The 13,885-nt window shown below is 43.9% G+C and overlaps 1 protein-coding gene across 1 annotated transcript in view; it reads left to right on the top strand.

The window, feature by feature from the left end:
- Window positions 1-13,885, top strand: part of LOC120537739 (high mobility group nucleosome-binding domain-containing protein 5) — a 38,294-nt gene that overhangs the window by 11,418 nt on the left and 12,991 nt on the right. Inside the window, exons 2-3 of the mRNA XM_039766904.1 lie at window positions 11,676-11,793; window positions 12,459-12,505. Of these exons, the coding sequence (XP_039622838.1) occupies window positions 11,676-11,793; window positions 12,459-12,505 (165 nt within the window). The remainder of the gene's footprint in view (window positions 1-11,675; window positions 11,794-12,458; window positions 12,506-13,885) is intronic.

Genomic DNA, 13,885 nt, shown 5'->3' with positions numbered 1-13,885 from the left:
ATGCAGGGAGGACCTGGGAACGCAAATCATGGAATCCCTACTGCAAGGCAGCACTGTGTCACCATGCCACCCGGTATTACTAGTTAGGAGATGCAAATATTAACATGGAGACACAATTTGCAAACAAAAGCCACTTTGTACATCTGACCAGCACCATGTAGAAGAGCCACTTAGACCCTATGAGTGTGCGAAGCTAAAATGGCTGTTCCATCACATCATATATAGATAACTGGTACTTATGTACCATGAACTTGTTCACCAACCCACCATCAACCAGCCCTGCAGGCCGATGCAGGTCATTTGGGGGTAAAGCAGCATGCCACACACTATAAACACTGGTGGTATCAATAAATCTTCATCACTTTCTGCTGCCCTCAATCACACTCTTCAGCATTACTGAGACCAAGGCAACCATGGGACTCTTGTAATTTAAAATTAGTCGCGTCCAAGATTCCAGATTGAAACAAACAAAACTTCATGGAGTGTTTAGTTAGTGCTAATCGTTTTAGGGAGTCAGGACCTTGCGTCTCAATTTAGCCACGACTTTTGGTTAGTAATTTGGTGGTTTGCTTTATTTGTAGTTTTCTGCCTGCTTTTGATTTTCTCTTTGTTTCCATTCCAATTAATTCTGCCTTTGTGGCCCACCACCTTTTCGCTGTGTCTGTGATGATCTTCCTCTTTGTACTCAAGCTTCCCTCCCTCCCACATGCCCAAAGATGTTCACGTCTGGCTAAGTGGCAACTCCATATTGGCCCCACGGGCATGGGTATAAATAGCCTCTGCCATGGATCTAGTGTCCTGGGCATAAATTCCATAGCTGGTCCCAGTCTGCATGGAGTTTGCATGCCCTTTCCCCCCCATTTACTCCAGTTTTACTTCCACAGCCCCAAGTAAGTTCAGGTTAGGTTAACTGGTGACTCCTAATCTAATTTCATGGATGTGTGCCTGAGTGGGCCCTGCAATGGACTAGGATTCCTTCAGAGGGCTGGTTACTGCACTGTGCCCATATCTGCCTGGACAGGCCACCAGCCCCCTGTGACCCTGAACTGAAGTTAATGACTTTAAGAATATTATATTTTATTTAAAATATATGCCGATTCCGTGGTGGTAAAGCTGCTGGTGTGGATGAAATCTGACGGGTGATGTTGAAAGCGCTGGACATTGTTGGGATAGCGTGGTTACCGTGTCTATGCAATGTTGTATGGAAGAAAGGTAAAGCACCCTTGGAACGGCAAACTGGTGTTGATGTCCGAGTATTTAAGAAAAGTAACCAGAAGGTGTGCTCTACCTTCAGAGGGATCCCAATCCTTAGCCTCCCCTTTAATACATATCCAAGAATACTGGAGGGAAGACTCCATTGAGCCAAAGACACTGGAGAAACAATGCAGATCCAGTCCTGGCTGTGGACCAGTAGACCAGCTCTTCATCCTGGCGCAGTTGCTGGAGGGAGCCTGGCAGTATGAGACCCCAGACCATACTGCCGCTAAGATTCACACCGTCGATGTATCGGTGATTTATTTATTTTAGTGCAGGGACAACCCCAGCCTTGGAACGACACACACACACACTACAGAAACCAAAAAAAAAAAAAAAACACGCTGGGAATTTAAACGATAAAAACTAGAATGAAACTAAATTATATAAATGAAAACAATAATACCACTCCTGATCCACGCATCCATCCATTTTCCAACCCGCTGAATTCAAACACAGGGTCACGGGGGTCTGCTGGAGCCAATCCCAGCCAACACAGGGCACAAGGGCAGGAACCAATCCCGGGCAGAGTGCCAACCCACCGCAGGACACACACAAACACACCCACACATCATTCGGCGATATTACATTTAACATATAAACACAATAAACACATAGCAAAGTCCATGAAAAACCCAAACCGTATGAAATGAGAAGTGGTGAAGTTAAGTCCAGCGATCTGTATGTAGAAAGGGAATGGAAAACACAGTCCTACCGGTAGTTGCTGAAAGCATGACGACAGATGGATGGTTCAGGAGCGCTCCTTCTTCCAGGAAAGCCAATGAATCCACACACAGTCCTCAGTAGACAGCAGACAGGTAGACAGACGATCCAGCAATACAATACAATCCAGGACACAATGATGATAAACGGCAGAATTAACGGCAAGCAGTCCAGCAGATATACATAACGCACCAAACAAACAAAACTAAACTAAACTTTTTTCCTCTTTGACACCTGCCCTCCTTTTAAACCCCTCTGGCCACCTTTGACCCCAACAGCCCCTTCAAGGACTGCTGGGAGATGCAGTTCTTATTAGTAGCATTGCTACAGTAACGACCGTGTCTCCCAGCATGTGTGGCGAGAGGTGCTGCACGACTACGGGTTAACAGGGCTGCTCCTGCGTGCTTTTCATCCCCTTAAGAATGCAGTGACGTGTGTGTCCAAATATTCAGCGTCAAGTCGAATACGTTCAGTGTGGGTGTCGGGCTCCACCAAGGCTGTGTCAGGGATGTGAGGGTGTCCAGTTGAGGAGGCTTTATGCAGATGATGTTGTCCTCCTTGCCTCACCTGACCATGGCCTTTGGTGCACGCTGGAGTGATTCTCTGCCGAGTGTGAAGCAGTTAGGATGAGAATCAGCACCTCCAAGTCTGAGGTCATGGCACTCAATCAGGAATGGATGGATTCCTCTGTAAAAGCAAGGGGGGAAAACTGAACCTTAGTGGAGGAGTTCACGTTTCTTAGGGTCTTGTTCACAAGTGGCAGAAAAGGGGTGTGTGTGATCAACATGCAGACTGGAGTAATGGCAGCTGTTCTGCAGGCGCTGCACCAGTCCATCATGGTCAAGTGGGAGCTAAACCTAAGGAAGAAACACTTGCTTTACTGATTGACCTACGTCCATGTCCTCACCTGTGGGTAATGACTGAAAGAATGAGACTGGGAGTATGATATGACGCTTCTTCACAGGGTGACTGGGCTGACAACATGGGTGAGAAGCTCAGCGATTCAGAAGAGCCTCAGAGTAAAGTCTCTGCTCCTCAGGATTGAGAAGCTCCTGCTGAGGTGGTCTGGGGAAGTCGTAACAATGACCCCCCCAAAGTGTGGCTCCCCTTCGAGCTGCTCTGGGCGCATCCCTGCAGCAGACCCAGGACACGCTGGAGGGCTTATATCTCTTGGCATGCTTGGTAACTCCTGGGAATTCCCCAGGAGAAGCTGGAATCCGTAGCTGGACACAGGGAAGTCTGGGCTGACCTGATTGGCCTGCTGCCACCGGGACCCTCACCAGGAAAAGTAGTTGAGAAGATAAGACGAGATGAAAGATGATACATATGAACAAATAAAGATGTTATGTCCATGTTGGAGTTAGGCTGGTCCGAACTTACTTTATTAAGTTGAAAGGCAGAGCATGAACACCATTTGAAGAAGATCACTTGAAAGGATTTTCAGATTTAAATCAAGAGTCACTAACAAGACAAAGCTAAGACATTAACCAGAAGTGACAAACGACGACTATGGAGTCACCGCCAGACAACACCCTAAATATTCTTTGAATCGCTAATCCGAGTGAGAGGTTGCCTTCAGTTTTATCAAACATTTGGACAAATACTTGAGCAGGCCTCACCTTTCATAGGAGCAGTGCAAAGACACCACAGCTTGTTGATTACAGTGCCACAAAGTGGCAACATGTTGCCTGCTGGTCGGGCATACAAGTAAAAGGTGGGCGCTTTTGCTAAGATTTTAAGAAGTGTTTTTTGAATGTTGATTGATGAAAAGCGCCTAACACTTTTATTTTACGAGTGGTTTATGAGAGACTAATTTTTTACCTTTTAGTACACTTTTTAACTTAATATAAGTGTGGTATTTTTTATATATATTGTGAGACTTGCCACCAGTCGGAAACCACATCTTTATAAAAGTCACACGTTTATTTGTCACCTCCAAATACAGGAATAAAGTCCAGAACACCACACAGTGCATTCAGCAATTAAATCTCCCCAATAAACCTTCTCTTCGTCAGTCTTTAGCCGCCTCTGTTCTTCTCCTGGGAGCTTCGTGTTGCTCCCACTCCCGACGCAAGCTCTCCGAATGTTAGGAGGCGGCGCCTTTTATTTCCCGCCCGGATGTGCTCCAGGTGGCTGATGACGAACATCCGGCAGCACTTCCTGGTGTGGTGGAAGTGCTGCCCTTTGCACCGGAAGCACTCCGGGCAGGTTCTTCTGCCATCTTGCCGAGTATGGTGGAAGTAACTATTTCCAGGTCCCACGAGGTTTAAGGTGCCCTCTGGCGGTGGCCACGGGTCCCAACGAGTTATAACCTTTGCTCTTTTTTCCCATGGTCCTCTCCTGCTTCAGGGCGGTTGCCCCCTCGTGGCCCGGAAGCTATTCACGCCACCTTCTGGTCCTTTTAGGCGTCCCGGCTGGGTCAAAACCCCAGCCGTCTGTGACAATATATTATTTTCAACTTTTTAGTCTTGGGTTTGTTTTAGTATGACTTTGTAATCAATATTTTTACAGGGCGGCACGGTGACGCGGTGGGTAGTGCTGCTGCTTCACAGTTAGGAGACCCGGGTTCGCCTCTCGGGTCCTCCCTGTGTGGAGTTTGCATGTTCTCCCCGTGTCTGTGTGGGTTTCCTCCGGGTACTCCGGTTTCCTCCCACAGTCTAGGTGCATTGGCGATCCTAAATTGTCTCTAGTGTGTGCTTGGTGTTTGTGTATATGTGTGCCCTCTGGTGGGTTGGCACCCTGCCCGGGGTTTGTTTCCTGCCTTGTGCCCTGTGTTGGCTGGGATTGGCTCTAGAAGACCCCCGTGACCCTGTAGTTAGGATATAGTGGGTTGGATAATGGATGGATGGATGGATGGATGGAATATTTTTACACTTCCTTTAATATTTCTATCCGTTACTAGCACCATCTATCAGTGAAATCTTGAACTATTCTTTGTATGAAAATTGTATTTCTTAATTAACATGGATTAATTGATCAATTAGTGAGGCTAATTAGTGATTCCTGTATTATCATCGGAATTGAGTAAGTGTGCAAAATTTCAAGTCATTTGGACAATAGGAATTGGGTCAATTATCGATTACCGGATTTGTGCCAGACAGCGAACAGGTGAAGTTAAAATAAGCATGCTAATAATAATAATAATAATAATAATAAAAAAGACAGATATGATCATCCAAACCAGAACACTAAGCTAACGTTGAAGGGCTGTAAACTGGATGCCACCCTAACTTGTTTGAATTGCCTTGCGTCTCCTGACTGTTGTCACATCTGAAAGCTTAGGTGCCTGTCATTGCCAGATAGGGTAGTGTCAGCGCCTGAAGCTGCATGCAGCCATCTTAAAAAGGTGGACTGTGATGACACAATCCTGCATGTCACGCAACATCCGTCTCACAAGCTTAGCAACAGTAAACAATGTGGCGGCAGCTATGCAAGGATCAGCACAACAAAGCTGCGACCACACAAAAACCTAAAATGGAAATGAACTCCCAGAATAATAATAAAAAATGATAATCGCAAAAACAAGTCTAACAACTCCAGAACTGTACTGAAGTAAGCAAACCGAAAATATTCCAAGAACCTTTTTGGAAATAAAACGGGAACCAGGCTTATGGTACAATCGTGGGAAAAATCCAAGAAATGTTTTGGCAATCTGGAATCACGACTGTAGTGGGAAAGGCAAACACACGCTGGGAAGTCTCACCTGCAAGCTTTATTGCAATGGCCTTTACCAGTGGGATACTTGGGGGATTATTTAAGAGAGGTTAGGAGCTCGTGAGTGGAAAGGGAGTGTTCGGCCATCCCATTCTAACTCTTGATTTTCAGTGTGTAAAACTAGCGGACACACACACACACATACACACAAACACACAAGTGGACTGGCACCCTGTCCAGAGCCTTTTCCTGCTCGAAACCAGTGCTGCTAGGATAGACTCTGCCTCCCTGTGACCCTGAATTGGATTAAATGGATCCCTGAATGGTATGTTACAGTGCCTGCCAATATTATTCCCCCCTTTACTCTTTCTCTCAGGTGGGGGTTAAATTCGTTTTTTTGGTTTTTTTTTTTATTGTTCCCGCTTTATTTTTAACTTTTTAGTGTTTAGTATTAGTGGTTTTTATAACAAGAATATTTTTCCAGCTTTAGTCTGTGATTTTTGGTTTGGTGTTCTTATATTTTGACGTTCGATCGACAGTCCCCTTGGTACTGACCTTGTCTTGTCACCCTTGAGTCAGTACAGAGAGCACCGGTCTGGGCTTCCGAATGACTGCAGAATATAAATGAACTTTGACATTATTTTTTTTCCCAGTTGATCAGTGTCAAAAAAGACAAAAAAACAATTAACTGTGACTCAAGGTTATATAATAATAAAATGTGAAAACTTCCAATGCGACGAACACTTTTTATAGGCACTGCATATATAGGCACTGAGTCAAAATCTGATTATTTAGGTGGTTACCTGCCAGGTAACGCTTGTGGTTGGTCGGCCAGTCGGCAAACATCTGCCATGTCATTTCATTTGCGAGACGTAGTTCATAGATGTGTGATACGGTGTTTGCCAAATAATACAAAGAGTACACGACATGTATTTCGTCCTTATTGAGGCTCGTCAGGTGTACGTAGTTTTGCATTCTCTTACAGGGATCGAACCTCAGACATCAGTGCCTGTGGCAAAGCCTCTGACATTGCGCCACAATGCTTGACTCGCTTATTTGACAGGGTGAAGATAGGAATATTATATATATATATAGATATACTGCTCAAAAGAATTAAAGGAACACTTTTTAATCAGAGTATAGCATAAAGTCAATGAAACTTATGGGATATTAATCTGGTCAGTTAAGTAGCAGAGGGGGTTGTTAATCAGATTCAGCTGCTGTGGTGTTAATGAAATTAACAAGAGATGCACTAGAGGGGCAACAATGAGATGACCCCCAAAACAGGAATGGTTTAACAGGTGGAGGCCACTGACATTTTTCCCTCCTCATCTTTTCTGACTGTTTCTTCACTAGTTTTGCATTTGGCTACAGTCAGTGTCACTACTGGTAGCATGAGGCGATACCTGGACCCTACAGAGGTTTCACAGGTAGTCCAACTTCTCCAGGATGGCACATCAATACGTGTCATTGCCAGAAGGTTTGCTGTGTCTCCCTGCACAGTCTCAAGGGCATGGAGGAGATTCTAGGAGACAAGCAGTTACTCTAGGAGAGCTGGAGAGGGCAATAGAAGGTCCATAACCCATCAGCAGGACCAGTATCTGCTCCTTTGGGCAAGGAGGAACAGGATGAGCACTGCCAGAGCCCTACAAAATGACCTCCAGCAGGCCACTGGTGTGAATGTCTCTGACCAAACAACCAGAAAGACTTCATGAGGGTGACCCAAGGGCCCCATGTCCTCTAATGGGCCCTGAGCTCACTGCCCAGCAGCATGCAGCTCGATTGGCATTCGCCATAGAATACCAGAATTGGCAGATGCACCACTGGTGCCCTGTGCTTTTTACAGATGAGAGCAGGTTCACCCTGAGCACGTGACAGAAGTGAAAGGGTCTGGAGAAGCCATGGAGAACATTATGCTGCCTGTAACATCATTCAGCATGAGCAGTTTGGTGGTGGGTTAATGATTGTCTGGGGAGGCATATCCATGGAGGGTCACACAGACCGCTACAGGCTTGACAAAGGCACCTTGGCTGCCATTAGGTATCAGGATGAAATCCTTGGACCCATTGTCAGACCCTATGCTGGTACAGTGGCTCCTGGTGCACGACAATTCCTGGCCTCATGTGGTGAGAGTATGCAGGCAGTTCCTGGAGGATGAAGGAATTGATACCATTGACTGGCCACCACACTTTCCTGACCTAAATCCAATAGAACACCTCTGGGACATTATGTTTTGGTCCATCCAATGCCACCAGGTTGCACCTCAGACTGTCCAGGAGCTCAGTGATGCCCTGGTCCAGATCTGAGAGGAGATCCCCCACAACACCATCTGTCATCTCATTAGAAGCATGCACCGATGTTGTCAGGCATGTATACAAGAACACAGGAGCCATACAAAGTGCTGTGTACAATTTTGAGTTGCTGCAATTAAATTTTGGCAAAATGGACTAGCCTGCCACATAACTTTTTCACTCTGATTTTTGGGGCGTCTTTGAATTCAGGGCTCTGTAGGTTGATCATTTTCATTTCCATCAAACAATGTGGCATCCTTTTGTTCCTAACACATTACCCAGTCTATATCAGTATAGATATCCAGGAGGATTTCTTTTTCCCATTGAGATCTGATGTGTTTTCAAAGTGTTCCTTTATTTTTTGAGCAGTTTATATATATATATATATATATATATATATATATATATATATATATATATATATATATATATATATATATATATATACACACACATACACACATGTGTGTGTGACCTGCAAAGGACTACTGTACTGCACCAACAGTAATTAATAAGCCAGATAAAAATACACATACATTAAGTTAAACAAGAAATAAAAGACCAATTAATCTCAATGATTAACATAAAGAACTCATAGCAATATAAACTGCTGTTTGCCCAGTTGACAGTAGTAGACCATGAAAAACGAAATAAAAACTCTGGTCAATGACCCAAAGACCTGGAGGGTAGTTTAACACATGATAACTTGTCCACTGGTGATGTCTGTCCGAGTGCCCTGATTGACTGCCATCCAGTCCAGGGTTAGATAGCCACCAGCACCCCTTGGTACAGAACTAGAATTGGCTGAGAAAAAGATGGATTGTTATTTCTATATATACGGTATCTCCCATATACATATCGTCAGTTTTTACGAACCCACGTACCCTTCGAAGACTTAGATGAAGTCTAAATCTCTAGCTACGGACGCGAGACAGGGGTCACTCCACCACAGCACACGCTCGCTTACACACACAGATGCATGGCCACTAATTAACCCAACCTGTACATCTTTGGGACGTTGAAAGAAGCTGAAGTGGAAGCCGCCGACTGAGGAAGAGCTGAAGGCAGCATTCCGTTGTGCACGTCTCGTCGGTCCTTTTGCGCGCTCATTTCTTCTACCGGCTCTTCCTTCTCCTCATCCCTTGAGCAGACAGACAGACTCGACCGGCGTGCGCGCGTCCATCTACACAGACAAACGGACGCGCCAGGGCATCCACGAGACAGGCACGTGACCGGGCGCAGGGACTGACACGTGAAAGGGCGATTAAATGACGCCCGCAGCAACTTTCTATTGATGCGGTCGTTTCAATTGCCGAGGAGTCATTCAAAGCGCGTCCACCGGATTAGGTTCCTTCCAGCGAGCGACAGGTCGTATTTACCGAACGGTTTAAGTTATATTTAGACGACCTCGAGGCGAGAGCTTTAAGATGAGATGCCCGGCTATTCGAGCTCTGTATCTCTCTCTGGCTCAAGTTTAAATGAAACGCGCCTTTAAGCGGCACGAGCGTAACAAAATCATTATTTTTAATGTTTTGCATGTATGTATGTTTTATGTATTAGATAGATAGATAGATAGATAGATACTTTATTAATCCCAAGGGGAAATTCACATAATCCAGCAGCAGTTAATTTATTTATAATCATAAAGAGCATTTTCAAAAAGGCATTACTCCAATTCAGACCTCATGGGGGCGTAATCTTTCGTGGTAGCATTGGATGCAACAACGCAATGGGAACTCCGGCGCGGGTGCCAGTTCATCGCAGAGCCCACTGTCGCAAACGGAGTCGAATTTGACATCGCCAATTAACTTAACATGCAAATCTGGCAGAATATGTTTGATGATCTGAAAGAACCAAAATAAAAAAATGAGCACAAAGAAAAGAGAACAGAATCAATAAGAATAAGACATGAAACTGCACAGTTTTCGGTCCTGATGGCCTTTTTTGGTCTTTCCAGCCCAATGGGCTTTAGTGTGGCACGAAGCTACCACCGCCTATTAATTTAAACAAACATTTACTTCATTGGCATGAGTTTTTAAAAGGTACTTGTGCATGGGACGAATAATACAAGAAATAAAAATAAACATGAGATGAGGAAATTGAATTAATATATGAAAGGGAAAGTTTAAAATGTTAAAAACTGGCTGCATTTTTCTGTTTCATGCAGGAAGTTGTGTGAATGTCTAAATTAGCCAGGCGCTTTTCTGGGCGTAGTGCTGTAACTAAGGGGTGTCAGTTGATGGAGAAATCCGAATGCAGTAAGAGAGAGGGGTAGGTAAAGGCACTATCAGGGCCGGATTTAGACTTGATAAGGCCCTAAGCTATTTGAGACATGGGGCCCTTTATAAGTCCAGATATTCTATGTAAGTGCCAAATATGATTTGTTTTGGGGGCCCCCAAGAAGGCGGGGGCCCTAAGCTATAGCTTGTGTAGCTTATACGTAAATCCTGCACTGGGCACTATATAACAGATAAATAGATAACTTAAAGGCACTATATAACAGATAGATATGAAAGACACTATATAACAGATAAATAGATAACTTAAAGGCACTATATAACATAGATATTAAAGGCACTATATAACAGATAGATATGAAAGACACTATATAACAGATAAATAGATAACTTAAAGGCACTATATAACATAGATATTAAAGGCACTATATAACAGATAGATATGAAAGACACTATATAACAGATAAATAGATAACTTAAAGGCACTATATAACATAAATAGACAGATAACTTAAAGGTACTATATAACACATAGATACATAACTTAAAGGCACTATAATAGATAGTGTAAACACTGTGGGTTTTTCTTGGGGTATCTCTGAATTCAAATGATGACAGAGAATGCTAAAACTATCCTATAAGAAGACTCTTTACTATAAGAGAAGATTAGTATAACCAGGAGAATACAAAGTAAAAAAGGAAAAGTGCCTGAAGACCTCCCTGTAAATATAGGGTGTCCTACTGCCACAATCAAACACTCTCAGCCCACCTTCCTTATACCCCACTAATACTTCTTCTCCACACCCTGGTTACTCTTCCTCCCACCAGTTCAGCTCACTTACTGACTTGCCATGTAAAAGCCTTGGGGTCTTATTCTTAGAGCACTCTCTAGTGCCCCAGGTGCTCCTACACTTCACAGGTGCTGGATGTTACTTACAGTACATTCTTTCCATTATAGATAGAAAATACACTATCAAGAAGCTTAATAGCTAAATTTGTAAGGCAGTATAAAATATCTAGAAGAGACATTATATAATAGATAATAATAATAGTAGCCATGTTTCCATTTTCTTAGTGGCTGACTAGCCATGACTGATTTTCTGAGTTTCCGCCTTGCTTGTTCAGGTCTGGTGCTCTATCCAGTATCTTGTGCTCTTGTAAGCTTCACTGGGGTTTTCTAAGGATGTTGGTGCTCACATCAGAGCAGCAACCCAACTCTTCCATACGTACATGAAATATGATTTTATATACAATTCCCTCTCTCTCTGTGGGTTCTGATTTGTGCAATGCTGATGAGGGTTTGCTGTTCAGCACCATCTATCCACCAGCCTCACCACCTCTGGTAGTTCCAGATCTGCACTCAGATTTGAGAATGCTTTTATCTCAAATTTCTCATCAGTTCAAATCATGTAATACTCAAACTGGGGTGCCAGCTGCAGCTTTCTCCATCTGCTGGTATGTAGTTTAGTGTTGTATTCCAGCGCTTTTATTAACACGGTCTTTCCTTTGTGATGAGATGGAAGAAAGCACCTTTGAAACATTTGCTGAAGATATCATCTCCACAGAAGACTTGGAGGAGTTGCCTGCGCCGGGTGAAAGCTTACCGAAGAGCATGGAGGAAATTGCAAGTCAAGGTACTCTTCCACTCTTTTTGTTGTTTACGGGTTTCTGTGCGTCACAGAGCAGACAATACTGGTGCCAGCATCACTGCATGCCACATCTTCCACTGCTTTCCCTCTACTTCACAATAGTGAAATGCCCCATCTTTACATCTCTAAGTTCACTGTAGCTGCTGGCTGTGTTTTTATGCTTCCCAACAGATAGAATAAAAGTGTGTGTTGCACAGCCTGTCATGAAGTACCTCCCATGGCCAATATCCACCACACACTGCAGCCATCACTGTCCCGTACCCACATTCTCCCTGCATTTCCATAAGAAGGTAGGATCCACCACTCAGTTTTTCATCTTTATTGAGTGGAGGTCTTAGGCTGAGGCCTTCCAGACCATAATACTTTCACTAGGTTCTGAAGATCATCTGACTCTCCTTGGCCAAACATTCATTATTTGTAAAGTCCATTCTGTTATGGGGCCTTATGCCATAGTGGTCCTATGACCACAGACGCCCCCTACTGGGTAAGTTAGTGCTCACCAGCGGGCAGTTAAATAGGACAGTGAATACACCGGGCAGATCAGAACTGAAGTCCAGAGATGGACAGCGCTGAAGTAACGGTTGATACCCTTGATTTACACAAAGGTAAAGTCTGCACTTCATGAATTTCTCTCTGACGTTTTTTTCCAGATGTTCCTGTCTCTGTGAAAAGTGCAGGAAGCCCCCCCACAGCCGATGTAAGTATGTGCTGGCCATTCTGGTCCAGGGTATTTCGTACCCCGTATTTGTAACTCATTTTCAGAGATCTGTTTTCATTTTGACATTAAATAGTCTCTGTTGATCTGTGTCAAAAAGCCAAATTCAATCCACTGTGTTTCAATGTTGTATAAAAATAAAAAAGGGAAAGAAATCCACGGGGGTAAACATTTTCTACAGGTACTGTATATAAAGTGACAGGAGGGAACCTTCAGGGTAACTCTCCACACGCTGAAATGAAAACAGACGCAAAGTTCATCAACAATACACACAAGTCTCGTCTTTCCACCTTAATAAGAGGACAAGTGTCTGTCTATCTGTGTGTCTGTCTGGTTGCTGTGTCTCTGTCATTCCAACAGATGGCACATCACAAACATTAACACTCCTTTTACAAATTCCATTCCAAATGGCCTTTAAGATTGACATACACACTGCAAACGTTAACGCTGAGGACTACATTGGTTGCTTAAGACATCAACCCATCTTAGATGAGCTGCAGAGATAATATATTAACATAATCTATCAGCAGTGGTGGTTGACCCATTTGCACCCACACACTACCACACCAAAGTGCCTCCCTTTCTACCCTCAGGTCCATCTTCCTTTCCTACTCCCTTCTCTCCACTCCACAGGCCCCTGGCTGTGAGGAGGCTTTACACCACATCATAAGATCACTTCGGGGATCAGGGATGGACTTCCATTTGCCCTGGAGACAACAGTCAAGAGGTCTCTCAGGTGGCTTCTGGTGTTCCTGCACCTTTGCATCTGCAAGTGCTAGGAATTACACTGAGAGTGGCAGAGATATTAACACATTCAGAGGGGCTTTTTGATGGATCGCGAAGCAAGAGAAGGTCATTAAGTAAAGTCAGAATAACCCGCACCTCAACATCAAAACAGCTGCCGGGAAAAGCAAAGTTCAAGTCTCTAAATTCTTTTTGAGGTGTTTCTTATACTGTGTTTCTAAGGCAGTTTGTTGTCCTATTGAAGAAAGACAGACACACTTCCTTCCGGGGTTATGTATTTTAGGATGACCACCATTTAGGTCAGTGTTTCCCAAACTCGGTCCTGGGGACCCACTATGGCTGCAGGTTTTTGTTCCCACCAGCTTCTGTTTTTCATTGGACTCCTGGGCTAATTAAGTGATGTGTTATTTCCCACGTTCTGTGTTTAGGGAACAATATAGGAATTAGAAAACTAAGTTTGCTAAAGAAAGAAATACTAAAATGTACCAAGCAGTTATATAGGAATACACCTCGCTATATCGCGCTTCGACTTTCGCGGCTTCACTCTATCGCGGATTTTAAATGTAAGCACATATAAATATATATCACAGATTTTTCGCTGGTTCGCCGCTTTCTGCG

Source organism: Polypterus senegalus, chromosome 10 (genome assembly GCF_016835505.1).
Source record: "Polypterus senegalus isolate Bchr_013 chromosome 10, ASM1683550v1, whole genome shotgun sequence".
NCBI lineage: Eukaryota > Metazoa > Chordata > Cladistia > Polypteriformes > Polypteridae > Polypterus > Polypterus senegalus.
The sequence above is the reverse complement of the archived record's forward strand: the minus strand, read 5'-3'. Positions and strand labels throughout refer to the sequence as shown.